The 21,676-nt window shown below is 47.1% G+C and overlaps 1 protein-coding gene across 5 annotated transcripts in view; it reads right to left on the bottom strand.

Moving 5' to 3' along the window:
- The window catches only part of SIPA1L3 (signal induced proliferation associated 1 like 3), a 1,632,279-nt gene that overhangs the window by 1,345,269 nt on the left and 265,334 nt on the right, over nt 1–21,676 (bottom strand). For all 5 annotated transcript variants that reach the window (XM_069644476.1, XM_069644475.1, XM_069644474.1 and 2 more), the window contains exon 3: nt 6,615–8,416. In XM_069644476.1, the coding sequence (XP_069500577.1) occupies nt 6,615–8,079 (1,465 nt within the window). In that variant the 5' untranslated portion in view covers nt 8,080–8,416. The remainder of the gene's footprint in view (nt 1–6,614; nt 8,417–21,676) is intronic.

The following is a 21,676-nucleotide window of genomic DNA, read 5'->3' on the forward strand; positions in this document are numbered from 1 at the left end:
TCTGTAGAGGGGCAGGCATTGAGGGTACGATGCCGAATACGTTGGAGTAACATCCCTTCGAAAGGAAGTTACCAGGTAAGAAATTAACTTGTTATTCGAGGGGATTGTGTCCTCCGACGTATTCCACATCTTTGAATGACTCCTGAAGCAGTACCTAGGTATGGAGGTGGGAAAAGAATTTTAAATTTTAGAATGCCCAATCAAATTGCAGACTCTAGGACTGCCTTACCAAAGGCCAAATCTTGCCCATGGATGGAGTCCAGGAAATAGTGTCTCACAAAAGTATGGACAGAGGCCCATGTGGCTGCTTCACAAATATTATGAATGCGAACACCCCTCTGCAGAGCAGTGGAAGCAGCCACACCCCTAATAGAATGAGCCCATAGGCCAACTGGAGGGTCCTTGCCCGCCAAACGGTAACATTCAGAGATCGTCAAAATGATCCATCTGGACAAGGTCTGCTTGGAAACAGCTTGACCTAAACGCGTATCCAATAAAGAGATGATCGTCCACTCTGACCCGTGACATCCGTGACAGATAGAAACGTAAAGCTCTCCTAGGATCCAACCTATGGAGCTTCTCCTCTTCCTTACCAGGATGCGGATGATAAAACGCCAGAAGAATTACCTTCTGGCTCAAATGAAATTCCGACACAACCTTCGGAAGAAAAGGACGAACCCCAAGGACAACCCTGTCCTTATGAAAGGTGGCTTGGCGGAAAGTGCTTGCAACTCACTCACTCTGCGTGCGTAAGTAACCGCAACTAAAAATACAGTCATAAAAGCCAACAGTCTCAGCGGGCAAGAATGCAGGGGCTCAAACTGAGCTCCCATTAAGAACTTTAGAACTAAATTCAAATCCCATCCAGGCACCTGGAAAGGCGACGGTGGAAACACATTAGTTAGCCCTTTTAGAAACGGAGAGATTAAAGGGAGCTTAAAATAAGAACATTCCTCAGATGAGCGCTTAAATATTGACAGCGCCGCCAGGTAACCCTTAATGGTACGTACTTGCAGGCCCTTGTGGGATAAGGAAAGCAAAAAAGACAAAACCAAAGCAATAGAACATTGAAAAGGATTCACATTCTGTACCCTGCAACAATCGCAGAACTTTCTCCAACGGCACAGAGCTTTCGTCGCGGGCCTTCGGGCCGAAAGCAACACCTCCATCACGTCTTCAGGGAGGTCCCAATAATTATACCTCAGCCTTTCAGATACCAAGCATGAAGGCTGAGAGACTTCACCTCTGGCAGGAGAACTCGAACCCCCCTCCTGTGAGAGCAGATCGTCTCGGTAGAGAAGACGTGGAGGGCAGATGTCGAGAAGTTCCGGGTACCACGCTCTCCTGTCCCATGCCGGAGCAATGAGGATCATCCAGGAACCGAACCTCCATAACCTCCGCAACACTTGCGGAATGACAGGGACTGGAGGGAATGTATACAGCAGTGGGAAGGACCACTCACTACGAACGCGTCCCCTAAGGCTCCTCTTGGAGGAAATTCCCGCGAGCACTTCCGGTTGACACTGGTGGCGAAGAGATCCACTTGCGGGGTTCCACAAAGTGCGAAGATATCCAACAGAACTTCCTGAGCCAGCTCCCACTCGTGAGAGACCGTGCTCTGCCTGCTCAGAGCATCCACCTCCGCGTTTTCGTCTCTGGCCAGATGAACTGCCGAGATCGAAATGTCCTGCTGGATGCCCCAGAACCAGAGCTACATCGCCTCCCTGCACAATGGGAGTGACCCATTTCTCCCCCCCTTTTTGTTGAGGTAGTGCATGGCCTCTATATTGTCCATCATGATCAGGACAGTCTTCCCCCGCACAGAAGGCAGAAAAGCCCTCAGGGCTAGCCCGACAGCCTGCAACTATAACAGATTGATGTGGAGTCTGGACTCCGACGGAGACCAACGGCCGCTGACCGTCAACTCGTTGGCATGAACTCCCCACCCCGTGAGGGATGCGTCCGTCACGATCGTCACCTTTGGCCACGGTTGCCAAAACAGAGCCCCCTACAACAGATTTCCTTCATCAGCCCACCACAGAAGGTCCTGGGCGACCGAGGGCGGAATCTGAACGGGATCAGACATCCTGCTGGAGAGCTGTGACCACTGCATCTTGAGAGCCCACTGCAGAGATCTAATCCGCAGCCTGGCCTCTGGCACCAGGAAAATGCAGGATGCCATGGGGCCGAGCAACCTCAAGAACCCAAAAGTCGGGAGACTCTGGGCACTTTGAAACTTTTTTACCATCTGCAGAATGTGAGGAGCCCTCACCTGGGGAGGCGAACACAGCCCCAGGGACGTGTTGAGCACTGCTCAGATGTACTGGAGCCGCTGGGTAGGTGTCACATGACACTTCCTTAAATTGAGGGAGAAGCCATACAGCCGTGACGTACAGATGATCCAGAATTTGCTCGGGAGAGCGCGCCCTGATCAACCAATCGTCCAGGTAGGGGTAGACATGAATCCCTCCTTTCCTGAGATGCGCTGCCACCACCACCATCAGCATCAGCTTGGATTGGGAGGTCAATCCGAACGGCAGGACCCGAAGCTGAAAATGCGAGTCGCCAACCGCGAACCTCAGGTACTTCCTATGCTTGGGATGAATCGGCACATGAAAGTAAGCATCCTTGAGGTCGAGAGACACCAACCAATCCTGAAGTTGAAGGGCCTGGAGGACTTCAGAAAGAGTAACCATCTTGAACTTGTCCTTCGTGAGGAGCTTGTTCAAACCACACAAGTTCATGATGGGTCTCAATCCTCCGTCTTTTTTCGGGATCAAAAAATATGGGGAGTACCATCTCTCGTTCCTCTCCGCTACAGGCAGCAGTTATATGGCGCCTTTCTCCAGCAGGGATAGGATTTCCTGCGCAAGGAGCGGATCCGGACGCTTCAAAGAGAGCTTCCCCGGTGGATTGTCGCAAGGCCTCTGCCGGAAAGGAAGACAGTAGCCTTGGTCTATGATCTCCAGATCCCACACATCTGAAGTAATGGCACGCCATTCTACAAGATGCTGCACAAGCCTTCCCCCCAACCAATGAACCATGGGACATGGCCTCATGACGGAGCTGACGAGGCTGCAGCGGGTGCCTGAGGGCAAAGAGGCAAATGCCCGAGCGGCTTTGGCACCTAGAGTACCTTGTTTTCCACCTCTGGTACACCTACGTTGGCCCCTTTGACAGGCAGCTCCCCTCGATCTACCAAAGGAAGAGTAGTATCCAAAGGAACCTCCCCTCCATTGCTGTCCCCTAGGACGGAAAGGTGGAGGTTGACGTACTGTAGCACTCAAGGACTTTGCTGCAGCTTTGGAGGTCTGCAACCTCTCAAGGCTCGTCAGCCTTGCTGCCAAAAAGATGAACACCATCAAAGGGCATGTTGAGAAGCCGGGACTGTACATCAGGAGCAAACCCAGACTTCCGCAACCGTGCAAACCTGCGCATCACGGTGCTCGCCGCCATGGACCGGCTGACACAGTCTGCCACGTCCAGACCCGATTGAACGGATTCACAAACGGCATCCTTGCTATCTTGAACGAGGCCTAGAAAAGCATCCTGTTCCTCCCCTTCAGGAATATGTTCAGCCGCCAAAGATGCACAATTCCACAGAGTACGAGTGAATCTTGCCAAGGCACAAATAGAGTTGGCTGCCTTTAAAGCCATACCCCCAGATGAAAATGCTTTCTTCGCCCAACCATCAAAGTGCTTGTCGTCCCCATCAGGAGGGATGATAGGGTACGCAGCCTGCGTCGCTGGGGCCATAGCCGCCTGCACCACCAAACTCTCCGGAGTGGGGTGCGTAGACAAGTAGCAGGGGTCACCACTGGCTGGACGGTATTTTTTCGGAAGCGACTTATTCACTGCCGGGAGACTCTCCGGAGCAGTCCAAGCCGTCGCCACCCTTCTTTGTAAGGCCATATGAAACGGCAACACCGGATCAGTGGGTGGACCTTGGTCCAGGATGTCTGCAGAAAATCCACTGGTGGAGCAGACCACCGCAAGTACTCAGTCACCATCGACACAAGACGCCTGTACGAGGACTCGGCATGTGAACCAGGCTCAGGCCTGCCAAACTCAACCTCCAGAGAGGTGTCCAGACCACTGGCGTCATGTAAGGACTGACGTGGGTCTTCCATTTGGCTGTGACCAGACAACAGGTCATCAGGAACCTCAGGAGGCACAACCCCCTCCTCATCCGACCCTCCTTCCACCTCAGAAATGTTGTCCAGAGGTTGGAATAAATCAAGTCTAGGGGGATGACCAGAGAAGGCCTTGAAAGTCAGGGTCTAGCAGTCATCGCAGTCGTCGGTGGCATGGCTTTCGCCTAGGCACCAGAGGCAGACGTCGTGCAGGTCCGTGATGGACATTTTGGAACCACAGTGCAGACACTTTTTGAAGCCCGGGGTAAAAGAAGACAAAGACATGATCTCAATCGAGCGCGCCAACATTCTGAAGCGAACATGTTCGCGAGAAAAACGGAACCGACGCTATGGGCGTCGTGCGTCCTAGATATAACATCCGGTGACGACGGAGGCCCGCGAGGGAGCATATCGATGTCATCGACGCAGGACGCCTACGTCGAAAAAGTTTTCTGAAGCAGCACAGCTGTGGTAATTACTGTCAAAGATGTGGAATACGTCGGAGGACACAATCCCTTCGAAACATAGATCCTTCCTATTGGGACCCCGGCACACAAATTCTTCCCTTCACTCTGGCCTGCTTCCATGGGCTCTCCCCCTGCTCCCTCTTCGCAAGCCAGAAACCTCAAAGTCATCTTCGACTCCTCTCCCTCCTTCCTCCCTCCCTCATACTCAGGACATTGCCAAGCAGTCCCACTTTCAGCTTTTCCTTCTGAAAGGAATTCTACCTTTCCTCACCTTCCCCTCAGACTCAATGTTACCCGTGCTCTGGTTCTCTCTATGCTTGACTACTGCAATAGCCTCCTCAATCTGCCTTCTTCCACTCTACGACTCCAGCTAGTCCAGAATAGGCGGGCAAGACTTTTCCTTGGCCTCAAGCCCAGGGACCGCATCTCTCCTGCCCTACAAAGTCTTCACTGGCTCCCGATTTCAGCACAAATTAAATTCAAATCCCTCTGCATCATCCACAAGTCTGTCTGAGACCGGGGACCACTACCTGCAACTCTTTCTGACCAAATACTCCCCCTCTAGACCCCTCCATTCCTCTGGCACCAACTCCTTGCATGTGAAGCGACTTCCTGAACAGAGAGCAGGTGGTTGATCGCTTTCCTCAGCAGGCGCCCTTCTTTGGAACAGCCTCCCCCCCTCCCGGTTTGTCTTGGGCAGGACCACAAAGTTCCTGAAAAGCTCTAAGACCTTCCTCTTTACCTATTCCTTCACTCCAACTTTCCCCTGCTAATTGCACAGTAGCTTGACTGGTGTGCAGGGCCCTTAAGCATCCTTGCGGCCATGACCTCCCACATTTTATCATCCCAGCTGCTGTCTATCCTCTGCACTTGTTTCGGACCACCCTCCACCACTGGAGGTTGCACTTACCTTTCATCGTAGCACATCACCTACTGCTCTCCATAACCACCACAGCACCTATTCCATACCCCCTCCTCTATACTTGCACGTTGGGAACACTCACAAGGCATAGTAGGTTAGTCTTCCCCTCCCCATTGTCTCTTCTCATTTGTTGTTTCCAATTATTTTACATTGTTGTAATTACATTTTCTATATTTCCATGTCCCTTCCCTGTTGCCCTGTGGGCGTTTTGAAACAGTATTTGCTTCCTGTATTAGCACCGAACAAGTAAACAGTAAATATATAAACTGTGACGGTCTTTGTGGCAATGTTATTAGCAAATGAATCAGGAGCCTCTGGTGGGCCCCAACAATGTATATGGCAGCTGCTAAGAGCCCTGGCAGGCCCCTTTTTCCTGAAGAGAAACGTGTCCTGGTGGCAAGGCACTTAGGGGAAAATAAATAGCAGAAGAACTAACCTTCTTAGACACCACAAAGTCCTTCAACAATGAAGTGGGAGGTGCTGAAAAGGTGTGTTTCCACTACCGAAGGATTGCAATCAGTGGTGTAAAAATAGTGAGTCACAGGACATGCACAATTCCCATCGATGGTTGGGGGCTGAACCCACTAGTGAGTGTTGGAGACAGCCCACGTGGCATGCACACAATTTGTATATTAGGAACGTCTGACTCTGAAGCTTGGACTGGGGTTAGGAACTCGCCACAGTCCTTAGTAGAAAGAAGAACATTAAAAAAAAGCAAAAAACATAGCTATACAATAATTGCATCAATTGGATGCCACCAAAGAGAAAAGGAATGGTGGCCAAGCCCAGAGTGCGATTCAGGGGAGCTGGGCACAGCTGCCTCCCAAACATGAGCCCGACTAACACTTAAATGTACATCTTTTGCTGTTCATCCATGAATATGAAGGAAGGGGAATAGGAATTGGGAGTACTAGGAGAAAGGGAGTAAACAGAGGCCCAAGAAGCATAGTAAGCCCCACACAGGTCTCATAGGTATGTCTGCTCTGCAAAATTATTAATTTGTAATATTTGTATTCAGCAGCTAAAAATAAGCAATACATCTATGCAGTCTCAAACCCTCAACCCTTTACAAAAAGGAAGCAAACATGTTACCTTTTCCATAAAAGTAATCCTGGAAATACCGAGCTCCCAAATCCACATGCTCAATGCTGTACTGCTTCAACCTAGATTGGTTTCTTTGCATTTCTTTCGGTACCTCCAACACAGAGATGCTTGCATTGGTGCAAAAAGCATGGAGTGAAGGCTCTAGGAAACCACCATCACTTCCAATTGGAGAAGCAGGTGCAGCTTTGGAAAAACTCACATTCCTTTCACTCGTCCCTCCAGTCTCATTTCTAAAATGGGGACAGCTAAGTAGTAAATCATTGCTATTTTCATCGCCAAGGTCTTGTTCCAAGTTCTCCTTGTAGTTTAAGTCTTCTGTGCTGGTGAATGTAGACTCCATTCCACCCAGGCCATATGCTCTTGATACTGCCAAGGAGACTGCTGAGGCTGCAGAAGCACCCGTTGTAGTGTTCCGTCGCTGTGCAACGTACGACCTGTTAGCCACTACTTCATTGAGATCAAAGACCATACTCTGAACATCAAAATGCCCAAAACTCTTTTGACAAATCCAAGGCTTGCTAACCTCCTGGGATTTGCTGTCCTCATGATCCATGGAGGGTTTTGAAGATTCATTTTCACTTTTACTGTTCCTTAATTTCTTAAAGATCGACTGGTCACTGTCACCTTTTTGATTCTTTTTTCGAGACTTATCTTTTTCTTTCTGTAGGGACTGGAGTTCGTCTTTCTGTAGCTGATCATTCCTCATTTCCATCTTAGTGCACCCAGATAGGTGGAGGTTTGATGCCATGCTAGAGTCTGCCCTGAGTAATTGATTAAATTCTTCTGCACCTCGTTGGTCAGGCTTCTCACTGCGAAAATCTTCAAGCATTTCAAATACACTATGCTCAGAGATTCGCTGAACGTCTATAGAAGACGTGCTGCCATATTCTCTACAAAGAGGCAACCCACTTGCATATCTTGGCCCTCGGAATTCCAAGGGCTCCTCAATGTCACACTCACTGAGCGTAATTTCACTGTTACTCCGATTTCGAAGTTGACTGAAGTTCCTCCCGGGTGATCTTGGCCAGCCATCTTGAAATTCTACATCCTTAGATCGTCTCTTTGACATTCTGTGTATGCCTCTGAACCCTGAGCTGCCTTGCCAGTGCTGTCCATTTTGTACAACTTTTGGCATAGGGAACCCTCTGCCACCTTTTGACATTTCCATTTCTCCTGATGGACTCGGAGTTGCTGAGCCTTTCAACACGTCTCTTCTGGGAGGCCAGTCAGCAATCCTGGCACGAACACCCATTTTTGGCATTGCAGGGGTGGTCGTGTTATTACGTGCCGTAGTATTCTCCGTTGATGGACAAAATTGCATTGTGTTGCCATTTTGTATCCAGAATCCTTGTGGATAGTAGTCTGCAGCGCATGGACTGAGTGCATCACTTCCTTTTAAAGGATTTGGTCCAACCTCCAAGTTTTCTTTTTGAATAGGTCGAAAGGCTGTCATAATCTAATAAAAACAATCCGTCCTATAGCCAACACAAAAGTCCCACTCATCTGTTTCTGCCAGAAAATACTCTCAACCATTGTTGGGAGCAGCTGGATCAGGGTTTACATGCAGAGACTTGCAAAATGCTGAATTATATTTTCCTGCTTTCTTGCTCCAGGCTATCACCATTTCGTTTTCGAATCTTTTAAGAGTTTCATCGACGGCAGGCATACTTTAAGTGCCCAGCAAAAGGGAACACTGGACTTAAAAACTGTGTCTCCAGTTTATAGAATCCTACTTTGAAGATGTTATTTCAAGATTATTACCAGGAGACAGAAGCATTTCTCAGCCCATCCTAAAAGAAGAACAAAGACAAATATGCAAGTCAATAACGGAACCTCAAACCATATCTTAATACAAGCTCAAATGATGGCAAATGCAAACTAATTAAACTATTCTTTTTATTTTACTTTCTTCGTTTTATATTTTACATTCCCTGGAACAATCTTCCTCTGTATGCACACTGTTCCAAATGCACAGCAATGAAGCGGCATGTTTGTTTCACTTGCATTACAACTCAGTCATGCTATTTACAAAGATGTTTGCACCATCGAACGCCCTTCCCATTTCAGTGATTAAAAGACTAGTATTGTATCACAAGGTATGCCAGAGGGGGGACCAAGACCTGCATTTTGGATCTTTTAATGCATGATTAGGTTGGATACAATGATCTGTGATGAATGCAGCAAATTTGTCCCCTCTCTCCAAGGGGGCGACACCTCCCTATATGACTAGGGAGCTGAGCCTGCTAAGCTTAATATCCCTTAAGTGACAGGGCAAGTGGGATCCCACGGGGATGACTGCTCCCCATACCCCCCCCTTATAGGAGGGGGGTACCCAAGAAGGGACAGCAGTTATTATCTAATTTCTTTGGACTCCAATACTACATGGGGTTACAATAACGGCTAACCAGAAACTACTTGTAGAAATGGTTGGTGTCGTTTCTGACCCTCTGATGACAGTATCAGCGAGGATTGAAAGAATCGTGGGGAGTGCCACCTCCTCGCAGAGGAATAAAGAGTTCATCAACCTTAGAGAGGGAGAAAAAGAGGGGAGAGGGGGAAGAGTGGGGGCAGAAAGAGGGGAAGGAGGAGGGGGAGAGAGGAGGAGGGGGAAAGTGAGGAGAAGGAGAGGAAGAAGACATCTGAAGCGTGTAGTCCTGGGAGGGTTGACAAGAGGAGGAAGGCGCAAGATATGCGCGAAAGGCCCGATGAAGGCCAAGGAACGCTGAGAGTCGCACTGGATGTTGATCCCGGAACACTCAATCAACAACACAAGCACATAGCCCAGCCTGCGCACTGTCCAGCAGCATGAGAGATGTGGGCAGCCCGCAAGAGAAAGGCAGAAGTCCCACCCGAGGAGAGGGAGGCAGATGATGCCAAAAACCAGTGATGCGGCAATAGAACTTCCCCAGCCAACCGAGAAGCAATGCTCCTAACTGTCAGTGGCTAAGGGAATCGTAAGGCGAATCGGGGAGGCAAGGCAGGATACAAGATCTCATACCCCAGGGCAGAGACCAAGAGAGCAAACTCCAGGGCGGAGCCCAAGAGAGCAAACTCCAGGGCGGGGCCCAAGAGAGTAAACTCCAGGGCGGGGCCCAAGAGAGCAAACTCCAGGGCGGGGCCCAAGAGAGCAAACTCCAGGGCGGGGCCCAAGAGAGCAAACTCCAGGGCGGGGCCCAAGAGAGCAAACTCCAGGGCGGGGCCCAAGAGAGCAAACTCCAGGGCGGGGCCCAAGAGAGCAAACTCCAACGCAGGGCTCAAGAGATCGTACTCCAAGGTGGGTAGCCAGAAACCATAGCCCAAGGCAGGGTCCAAGAAATCACACCCCATAGAAGGGTGCAAGAAACCATACTCAAAGGTGGGGTCTAACACATTATACCCGCAGGCGGATGGGAAGAATCATAGCCTGAGGTTTGACGAGAGGAGCAAGTTCCCAAGAAGGGTTGCGAGAAACCCAATCCCAAGCTGGGGCGACAGAGACTACCTCAGAGTGCAATGAAAACAGCTATAGCAAGACAGTGTGAGAAGCAGAACCTCCAGGCAGGGCGCAGGAATCCAAACCACAAGGTGGGGATGAAAGAAAGGGAAGGGCGCAAGACAAATTACCCCAAGGTGGGGTGTGAGAAAACAAGCTCTTATGCCGTGGAAAGTCGTGGAGCAAGCTCACAAACAAAAATGTCCAGAGCTCTCTGGTAAAGAGTACCAGGAGCCTCCCTATTGCTAGAAAGGACAAGGAGAGACATTTTAATCGGTTTCTTGAGCTGTATAAAAGGACATCTGAATTTACACTTGGAGCACCTTGTGAAGTGTGTATCAAAGGCTGGGAACCCTGCGGGTGTAAGCCAATCCCTGTAGGAGTGGGGTCAGAAACTAGCCAACATGCACCTACCAGGGTTGAGGGCAGATATGAATCTTTGTTTGCTTGTATATTTGGTTATAAGTGGTAGGGACAGAATCTAAGTTAGCATAGGATTAGGGACAGGGCGTTATGATTTCCAACATCATGACGAGCACCCTTCAGACTTTGTTGCAGAATAGAGCAAAAATCATAGGTCTAGGGACAGAATAGGTTATCAATGTGAATTAGAGTTAATACAAAAAGTCGCTGTGTACGTCTCCTGATTCTGGCTTACCACAGATCCTATTTGCAATTGGTAGAATTGGAAAACCAAACAAGGTAATAGATGGCTCGCTGTGGGTTAAGTGTCAAAAACATGTTTTGGGGTGACAGCCTATTTTATTTATTTTTTTTTACTTTTATTTATTCAGCGTGGCAGCATAACACAGGCGAACAACGCCAGGCAAGTACAATATGAATACAGATGTACACAATATAAGCATACAAAGGTTGCTTCACATATAATCATGACCATTGGGTATTTTTATAACATGGGCAAGATAGAGAGCTATGATAAGGGTGGGGACCCCAGCTGGCAGGGGGAAGCAGCTGGGGAAGATGCATCAGGTGTCGTATTCAGGTCAGACATATAAGATCGGAATCTGAGCCAGATATTCCTAGGCCTAGAGTGGGTGGGCTGTAGGTGAGACCAAGCTTCCTCAGAGTCCGAGGCCCACGTGACTGCTCTTAGCCATTGGGCATGGGTGGGAGGTGTGGGGCGGAGCCAGCAAAGTAGTATGGATCGTACTGCGAGAAGCATGCAGAGGCCAGCTAGTTTTTTGGAGTTCCGAGAAAGGCCTGGGAGGTCATGGAAGAAGCATCCCACTGGGGAGGGATTGATGGGGTGGCCGAGCATGGCAGATACTGTCGAGCACACTGCATCCCAGAACTGTGAAAGACGGGGACAGGACCAAATCATGTGAATGTAATTGGCAGTATCCTGACCGCATCTAGGGCAGCTAGAGGGGTGATCACTGGACATGCGGTGCAATCTGTTTGGGGTGTAGTGGAACCTATGCAGTACTTTAAACTGAATCAGTTTGAAATGGGAGTTGAAAGACACCTGGTGTATGCGTTCACAAATGTGCCCAGCGTTCATCCGACATCTCAACACCGAGGTGACAGCCTATTTTAATTTTGCATCCACATGTTATTTGCAAAATGAATTATTAGTATTGGCAATTAGGTGGCGCTAAAGCACCACATATAAGCCACAACTATTGCATTGGAGTACAGCTGGGAGGGAGATGAGCTATGGCTAGGGGCACAAAGCTTATAGGTGGTGTTTGGTTATTTAATGCCCATAGCCACGCAAATATCTATGACCATTCCCACCCACTTCCTGCCAATCCCAAAACAGATTCTCCTGGGACCTTCTTTGAGCCAACTTTCAAGCTGTAACATCAACCTTTGTGTAGTATTATGACTTACTAAACCTTCACCCACAGAACCATGGATGTGATACCACTCATTCTATCTGTACTAGACTAGACTATGCCAACAGCCTCTGACTCCAACCAGCCTACTTCTCAGGGGGAAGAGGTTAGATAATATCAGCATTACGTACTCCCAAGTTGGTAGCCCTTCATGAAAATAATTTCCAAATCCTGTACATCACTCATCACTCCTACTATGGAAGGGGCCTGCTGACCCACAGAAGTACATTCCAGCTCTGCACCCCTTCCAGAATACCAAGGTCCAGCAGCACCACACTAGACACTAGTCCTAGCCCAGACACCCATAAAATCTGACTAGGAGGATCCCCATTCTCTGCACTGGGCATGAAACTGTGGAACACAATATCAAAGAATCTTAACCTGAAAGTTAACCCACTTGTCGTTCAGCAAACATCTCAAGACATGGCTCTACAACTAATCAATTTAGAAGAAACATCAACAAATCAAGAGCTAGGAAGCAGGTGTCGAAATTGCGCCACCACGTCGAGTAAACTAATAAAAGGGCCAGCCAATCAGGACAGAACTCACACGAATCTTGAGACCAAACAAGTTCCCTTCTTCTAATTAAAAGGGGAAGTTGGACTAGCACTATGTTTATGTACAAATCACACACCAGCAACCACACCCTGATGCACACTCACCAAACGGGTATGACAAGAAAGCAGCAAAGAGGAGAATAAGTCACACAGAAGAGACAATTCAATTCAGGAGGCCACATCCTAAACACGAACCATAGCTTAAACTCTGTTGGGTCAACACTCCAAACCAAGACTCCACAGAGGAATACATGCAGCATCGCACCAACACCCACCACTAGGAAGCTGAAAAAGAAACCACACCCACAGCGGGAGGTCCCTTGTTCCACAAAAAACAGGCACGGTGCACAGCTGGAACATCCAGTGATAGAGTGACGGCCCAAAGCATGATGGTATAACCACACCAGTACCACTCGGGGGAATCGCAACAATAAAAAAACATTAGAAGTAGAAGTGATTGTTCCTACACACCCAGAGAGGTATCAAACTGGAAGCCCATCTCAACTCAGGCAGTTGGTCCATTAACAGCTCAAAATGAGAAGGCTTCCAGTTCACATATGCCTCAGGGCAGAATTACCACAAATGGATTACTGATAAGTGGAGGAATTTGCACCCACTATACATGAACCTCAAACACAACTTAGTGACAGCAAAATCCCAAATCACACCAAGTATCAAGCCAAAGCACAACATTATAGGTCTCAAGCACAGCTATCAACTACACACAAAACAATAAAACAGCATTTTACATACATATACACTACATATATCAGCAAACATTGTAAGAAAAATGATGTGAAGGCGTGATGGCTAACTAGTGTCAGGCCTTCATGAAGAAATATCTGCAGGAGTTGCTAAACCCCACAGCCCCTACTCCCTCAACATTCAGTCTAAAGCAGTCTGAATTTGCGCTATAGTGGTGACGCTTCAGGGGAAAGGGGGACTTGATGAAATAAACACAGGCTCTCTTTTTTTAAAACATGTTTTATTGACATTTCTATTAATACAATTTCAACAAAATAAAACCTCCCAACTGTCCCCTTGCCCTATTAATCCCCCCTGTACCTACCCCCATTTCACTACACCCACCCCCCCCTCTCTGTGCGTAGTTATGGTGACATATATAGCATTCAATGGTGTGGTTCAGGCAATGCCCAGCAGGCAGTCTATGGGGGCAGTAGGATTCCCTATAATTCTCGAGCAGAAATGACAGCATCACATCCGGTCACTAGAAAATTTTGCATGGTCCCCCTGTAACAGGTATGTGATTCACTCCAATGCAATAAAGTTGCAAACCATAGTGGACCAGTCTTGTTCGTGTGAGGAATCGCTGTTCTTCAATTTTTGGGCACTTACTAGGAGCGCCAATAGGTTCAAAATGGCGAAGGCCTTTCGTCAATGTCTTGGCTCCAATCTGTGCTTTTGTTCTTGTAGACCCAATAGACATGTTTTAGGTTTCCAGCAACTTTGGCTACCAAAACTTTCCTGCATATTCTTATTGATCACATCCGAGAATACCCTCAGATTTGGGCAATCCCACCACACATGTAGCCAGTCACCCTTTACCCCACAGTCCCTTCAGCACTTTAGGATTCATCCGTTGTAGTGGTACGGGTGTATAGTGCCATTGTGTCATTAGTTTATACCAGAATTCTCCAATCTGTATTGAGCAAGCAAGTTTCGGTATGTCTTGCCATAGATGCTCCCACTCTTCCTCACAAATGTCTTCTTCTAGCGTGGTCTCCCAACTGCGCCTATATCTAACAGTTTCCTCTGGGCCCCGTCTATCAGGATTTTATATAAACTGGAAATGAGGTGCGTCTCTCCCGGTTGTTTAACCAAAATGTTTTCAAATGGGATGAGCGTTCTAGAGGCCGCTGCCTTGTTGGGCGGAAGCATCAGCCAATGTCTGAGTTAAAAGTATTGCATCCTATGTGATTGCTCGAGCCCCAGTTCTAACTTGCATTGATCAAAATGATTTAATGGCGTCCCTTGAAACATATCGCTGAGTTTCATACATCCCACCTCTCTCCAATGGGAAAGGAATTGTTCAGTAAGCATGGGGTAACGTGTGGGTTAGGGAATGTTGATGTGAAAGGCAACAGGAATGTGGTAATACGCTGTGAAGCTGCCTTGTTCCATGTGCCCTCAACTAATTTGGTTATCCTGCTTATGTGTACAGTTTGGAGCAGATCCTGCTCATGTAACCAGCCTGTTCCATGTGTACCCATCTTTACTTGGGGTCATTTGTGAACCAATCTTTTACCACCCAGAGTTGGGCCACTTGGAAGTATGTACGAAAATTGGAAAGACCTAAATCGCCCTTATTCGTGGCATTAGTCAGCGTTTTCAATGAGTTCAAGGAGTTTTACTATTCCCTACGAAGGCAGATGCCAGGGTTTTTAGTGCCTGAAAAAACGAGTCTGGGATTGGAATTGGGAGTACCTGGAATAAATAAAGAATTCTTGGTAGGATGACCATTTTGACCAAATTTATCCTCCCCAACCATGAGACCAATAGCAGGCCCCATTTATGAACCGGTTGCTTGAGTTTATCCAGGAGTGACTGGTAGTTAGCCAAAAATAAGTACTTCAGTGTCCGTGTAATAGTGACCTCCAGCAGCGCTATGCCCCCTGAAGCCCATCAGAATTTCGTTGCCTCTTAAGCACATTGGAGTTCTTCGGCACTCCAGGGAAAGGTTTAAAATGTCAGACTTAGTGACATTAATTCTTAGCCTTGCGACTGCCCTGAATGATTCAATTTCCTGTAACCGGCAGCAGTGACTTTAACAGATCTGTAAGAGTGAGGAGGATGTCGTCAGCATAAGTCATTTGTTTATGAGCTTCCCTGCCGAAGGGGATCCCTCTGATTGTCTCCGTTTGGCGGAGTCTCACTTGTAAGCGTTCCAGATGTATTGCGTAAAGGAGGGGCGAGAGGGGACATCCTCCTACCTGCACTTTCCCTTTCCCCCCCCTCCCCTCCACTTGTGCAATCTCAATGTCGCCTGGCCTAGTAAAATCGTTGTCTGTCTTCCCTTTGTTCCCCCTCCCTTGCCTCGTAGCGCTTTGAAAAACTTGTCTATAGGCGCGTTATAAATACCATATCATATACTTGCATGGTACCCCTTTGTAGTGGGATCGCCTCAGATAGCTGCCCATTAATAAGGAGACGTACTACCGAATTAGAATAGTTCGCTCGGATTTTACCCATAAACCTCGGACCGAATCCCATAGTGTGGAAGAGAAAAGGCCATTCTACTCTGTCGAACGCCTTCTCCGCATCCAATGACAGAAAGAGCGCTGGGTTCCCTTTTATTGAGCCTTTCTCCACTAGGTGGCATGCTCACCGTATATTGTCATGAGTTTAAAGTCAGCTTATAAACCCTGCTTGAATAGGGTGGATAAGACCCAGCAAGATGACTTAATCTGTTAGCCAAAATATGGGTATACAGTTTAGCATCAATATTCAGAAGCGCTATTGGCCGGTATGATCCACACAATGTCGGGTCTTTATCTTGGGGAAGAGTACTATTTTAGCCTTCTCCATCGTGGGAGTAAACTGCCCACTTGTGCCAAAGGATTTAAATAGGAGGAGGGTCAGTCTGGGGGCAAGTATTGTCTGAAACGTTTTTATAAACTATGGCAGGGTATCCGTCTGGGCCGTGAGACTTGGTCAGCGGGAGAGATTCCTGGTTGCCCTTTGGTCTCTAGGGGGGCCTGTGGAAGGGATATTGATCGTAAGTACGCTCTTTGTTGTGCGTAGTGCAGCCAGTACGATATATATAATGCAGTGTAGAATGCTGAGAATTGAGTGGCAATTTCAGCGGTTGTCACCTTGTTCCCTTGGGGTTCTATAATCTCCTAAAATATCTGCAAATCCGTTTGTTTGAGTTGCCATGCCAGCAGCATGTCAACCTTATTGGCCTTCATAGTATTTCTGTCTCGTATGCAGAATCTTCTCTGCCTTCCTTGTCTGCAATAGGTCTAGGCGCCCTCTAACGTTTCTGTATGCCCTTCGCAGTTTAACACCAGTGTTTGTTTTTATTTGTCGCATGATTGTGTGAAATTCAAGCTCCAATTTAGTTTCTAGGAGTCTTAACTGTTTGCGCCTATAAGCCCCTGCCACTGCAGTTCACATCAAAAGGGTGCCTTAAATGCATCCCACAGGGTGCTCTCTGATATCTCGGGAGCGGTATTATTCACAAAGGATGCCTTAATTTTATCCTCCAACCCCTGCCGCACCACTGGGTCCAACAGCAGTTCTTCCGGGAACCCCCAGTTCCAGAGCACACACTTTTTGTGGAAGATTCATTTTGATAGTGATTGGGGCATGGTCAGAGCAATCTTATGTACCTCAACCTGAGAAACGTTACCAAATAGCATGGTAGAGGACCATATATAGTCTTTATGTGAAAGAACCTGTGCACATGCAAATAAAAAGGTGTATACCTTCTCTGTACCTCGCAACGAGGTTCAGACATCTCTCAGGGACAGGTGGTCCATTCTCGTCTTAAGAGCCTGTGATTGGGGGTCTACATGCATACATACTGAGTTACTAGAGCTCCTATCACGTTGGGGATCCCATGCCATATTAAAATCTCCCATTACTAAGGCGTCTCCTCTGCCAAATGTTTCCAGATCGGCGAGAAGCGTCCTTAAAAAGCCACCCTAACCATTATTAGGGACATAAATGGAGGAAACCGTGAGCATCACCAACTCTATTTGCATTTTAAGAAAAAGGAACCTCCCACCCTTATCTTCACGTGAGTTCAGTACCTGGGCTGATGTGCCCGAATTGTGGGCTATTAAAACTCCTGCAGTCTTTCCCTGAGCATTCACATGAAAAACATGAGGGTATTATTTTAGCAGAAGTTTGTGCCACTCAAGACTTAATACAAGTCTCCCGTAGCACCACCAAGTCTGGTTGGTGATGCGAGAGAAGGCTCTCCAGTTTCCATCTTTTTATGGGGGTGTTCAATCCCCATTTATTAAAGTGTCAGGCATTTGAATTTGGGAGTTATGCTGAAAGACCCATTCGTAGCTCCCCCCTTCCCCTACCATTGTCGCCAATTCCCATACGAACATTAATAATAATAATAATAATAATTTGGCACTTACATAGCGCTACATTGAACACCACGAAAAACCTCCCACCTTTACCCACCACAAACTATATATTATTAACCTCAAAACATCTAACCCCCCCCCCCCGGCCCACTTCCACCGCAACCCTGGTGCGAGCCACCAAACCTATGTAATCCTCGGGTCCAGAGCCTTTGGCCGTAAATCGCCAAACCATCCAGGGATAACTTGTGGGGTATCCTAAACCCTCTCGCGAAGATATCCAGATGGACACCTTAGCAGAGAGCTACCATCCCCTGTGCTTCTGATTGTAGTAGCTTTTTCTGTAAGGCCTGCTCAGTTTCTTCTTGGGATCGCTCTGTCAAACAGGATCTCTTTTTCATCGGAAGCCAACTGAATGTGGAAGGTTTACCTGCATCGGCACTCCACTAAGCGCATGGTAGGAAGAAGCACCAGTTCTCCGACTATCCTGACCAAATTGTATTCTTATGCCTTTTTAAATGTGGGACGTTTGCTGTACTACTTCTGTCGCTAAAACAAATTTCTGAACTTCTTCAGTTTGAGTTTGTCTTTTGTTGAAACTAAATTATTTTGAAGTGAATCTCAAGCGTTTCCCAGATAATACATTAGAACCAACCAGCTAACTCTAAATTCCCTACCCACTAGCTATTGGTAGCTGATTTTCCACGTCACTCTTGTCGATTTGTTACTTACATTTCACTTCTGTCAAACAATATCGAAGTCTTTTTGTCTTATGCATTTCTCCCATGTTAAACATCAGACCTTGACATTACTGCCTGCTTGGTTCCTTGTGCAAGTTGAAGTTGGCCAAATCCATTCAGGAGTCATATAGACAAACGGGAGCTATTCTGTACTGGTGAGCTACTACCCTCTGCTGAATACGTATTGTATTGTCTCTACAGCGGTCTAGTGGCTGCGGTCAAACATGCAAACTATCATGGCGTTCAAATGCTCCTGCCCAAGCCAGAAGTGCCTGATGTTGTCGACCGAGACTTTTATCTCCCAAACTTCATAACATCTAACCTCTTCATAACGACAAATTTTACCAGGGCTTCCATTTTTGGTTACTGTACGAGTGGCTTGCAAATATATGCTGTAGCTTTTGTGCATTTATTCACAAAATAAATGAATTTCCTAAATCAATCAATCCTGCTGTAATTTCTGGAACCTGTCCAAAGGCCAGAAGGCTTGCTGCACCTGGCCCATTAAAAAAGGAGCAACATATCGAGTCCACCGATCCCGGTGCCAGCCTGCTGTTTCGACCACCCTTTCAAATTTGATCAAAAAGGCAGTGGTGTCTTCTCCAGTTACTAGCTTCTGTAGATTCATTAGGGGGAACTGTAGGTTGTTCCCTTCTCTCAGCAATAGCACCCTGCAGTGCAGTGATGACCGCTTAAAGCAGTGTACTGATGGTTAGCTGATCACCCATGGCCTCTGCCTGAATGACAAGACCAAACACCGGATTCTAGGAACCAAGGCCAATTTAACAGTGATTACTACTCGTTCAACATTGATGGTAATACCATCAGAGATGGAGGGGAAGTAAAAACTTTAGGTTTCTACCTCGACTCTACTCCATGAACCATGAACAAACAAGTCAACTCAGCCTACACATCAGCTTACACATGTAAACTAATCAGAGCCTGCAGGCCATACCTATCCTCAAAAAGCTGCATCACCTTAGCCAATGCCCTCATACTCTCAAGACTTGACTACTGTAATACACTTTACTTGGGAGTCAACAAGTACATTTTAAATACAATCCAAACTCTTCAGAATAATGCCCCAAGAACGGCACAAAATATCCCAAACAAAACGCACATAACTGAGCTTAGAAGACAAACTCATTGGCTGACAATCAAGGATAGAATCCTGCTCAAAGCAACCTCCCTGACTCACAAATGTCTGAACAGTACTGCCCCAATACCTCACTAACCGGGTAGTCAGGAAAACTACCAACCGCCCGACCAGGACTGCCCAACTCATTCTGCCTCAGTGTACCACACTTCGACTTATCCAAATCTGGCAGCAGAAGCTTTCCAGTTATGGCAGCCCAAACATGGAACTCACTCCCGCCCTCACTCTGTGCCGATCAAATTTACCCAAGCTTCAGCCGCAAAATTCAGAAATGGATTAGAACTAATGACACTCACCCTAGAACCAAACCACAAATATTACCGCAGTATATTTTCTCCTTATCCATTTATGCTAAGAACCCTATGTATTTATACCATTGCTTGCACCTTCACCCTCTCCTGTTACCTACGTATTCTGCTAACTCTGCAAATGTAAATATTCCTAACCTGCTTCCGTGCAAATATTCTAACTGTAAACTGCTGTTATCTATTGCAATCCTTGTAATTGTAAATTTCGCTAACATTGTTCATTGTAATATTATGTGTGGTATACTCTTTAACTAAGCCTAAAGCCTACTTGTACTGCTTGCGCCCAGTTACCTTTGGGTTTGGTGTGCTATATAAATAAACAGACTAACAATCCACGAGGGCCGTCAATTGGTCTTCCTTTTCTGTCCTTTGGGTTTCTCGGCACACTGGGATCTTCTTCCTTGTTGGAGCTGGGGAGGTGCTTCCTCTGCTGGAAAGCAGGGCTAGTTGCAAGGTTGTTTCATCCACTGCTACTGATTTTCATCTTTCCCCACTGGCTAGTCCTCTCCCAGGTCTCTTATCTGGTCTAGAAGGCTTTTGCTAATCACATCTGCCAGGATTATTCTGGTTTTTCAGATTGTAGCTTGACTAGGTTTTGAATTGGTAGATTCACAGGAACCCTCAGCACCTTCAGAAACTCAGTTGAGAGTCAAGAACTATAGTTCTGCCTCCCAAATTCCCCGATTGAAGGGTTGAGTGCTGGCGGTTGCAAAGGAGTCTCCAATTTCAGATTTCCCTTCCATATCCTCGGAATAGGCCGTATTTGTATCAGGGTCAGTAGTATCCCACTTCCGACACCATATATCACAAGAAAATAATCCAAGTGTGAGTCTATCTCTCCTTCCCTCCCTCCCTCCCTCCCCAACCCAGGCTTCGTTAAACCTGGTTCACCCTCAGTGTGCTAAAAGACTAACTGCTGCAGTGTTCATCTAAAGGCATGTGGCCTCATCTACCTAAATTTCCTAAGGATTTCCAATTCTCGCTACTCTACCAATGGCTTAGTCATCTACCAGGAAGTGGGACTGTGTTCGTCGGAGGCTCAGACGGACTCAAACTCTTTCCTCTCACGCCCACTTCTTTTCCCTCTCACTAACCGATAGCCCTTGCTCTCCCCTACTTTCATCTTGTTGACTTCTGCCACCCTTTAGTTCCGCCTTCTATTATCCTTATTTCCCTACAATCTTTCACACACTGTCTTAGTCTCACTTCCAACCTTTGATGTTACTACACTGCACTACGACTTCACCCTCCAGCCACTCCTACGCCAGCCACCCACTACTCACTCCCTGGTCATTTGCGTCCACTTACTTCCCAGTCACACCTTAAACTAACTCCTAACCACACTTGGTACACTTTCACGCACACTCCAGTACTACTTTCCCTCACAAACCAACATTTCAGCTGCTTCAGAAATTACCTCTGCCATCCACTCAACTGTCCTCCCTCCTACTGGTCTCTTGCTCTACCAGCTCCACCGACTCAGACCTCACCTGAACAACCCACAAACTCCTGCTTCCTCTTTTATCCTTTACCGGTCTACAGGTTGGGGTTCTAACCCTACCCAATCAGACTATCTTCTCTCACACAGTCGGCGTTCGAGACAAAAGTTTCAAATATGGGGCTCCAGGTGAAGTGCGTACCAGGCCTTTTGTATGCATGAAAATCTTGTAAATACGACAGCTGTATTATTTTCTGTGTACATTTACACACGTTTAGAGCAGAGGCCAGTGCAAAAGTCAAGTTACCTGACAGAAACCAGAATGCTTCTTTTGATTTCTTTCTACATGGAAAGGTTGCATGGATGTAAACTAGACCAATCATACTCATCATTTTACACACTATTTCTCTAATTGGTGTGTAAATTAAATTAGTGTAAAAATGATCTGCCTCCGCAT

This window comes from Ambystoma mexicanum, chromosome 2p (genome assembly GCF_040938575.1).
Source record: "Ambystoma mexicanum isolate Mex_15411 chromosome 2p, UKY_AmexF1_1, whole genome shotgun sequence".
In the NCBI taxonomy this organism is placed as follows: domain Eukaryota; kingdom Metazoa; phylum Chordata; class Amphibia; order Caudata; family Ambystomatidae; genus Ambystoma; species Ambystoma mexicanum.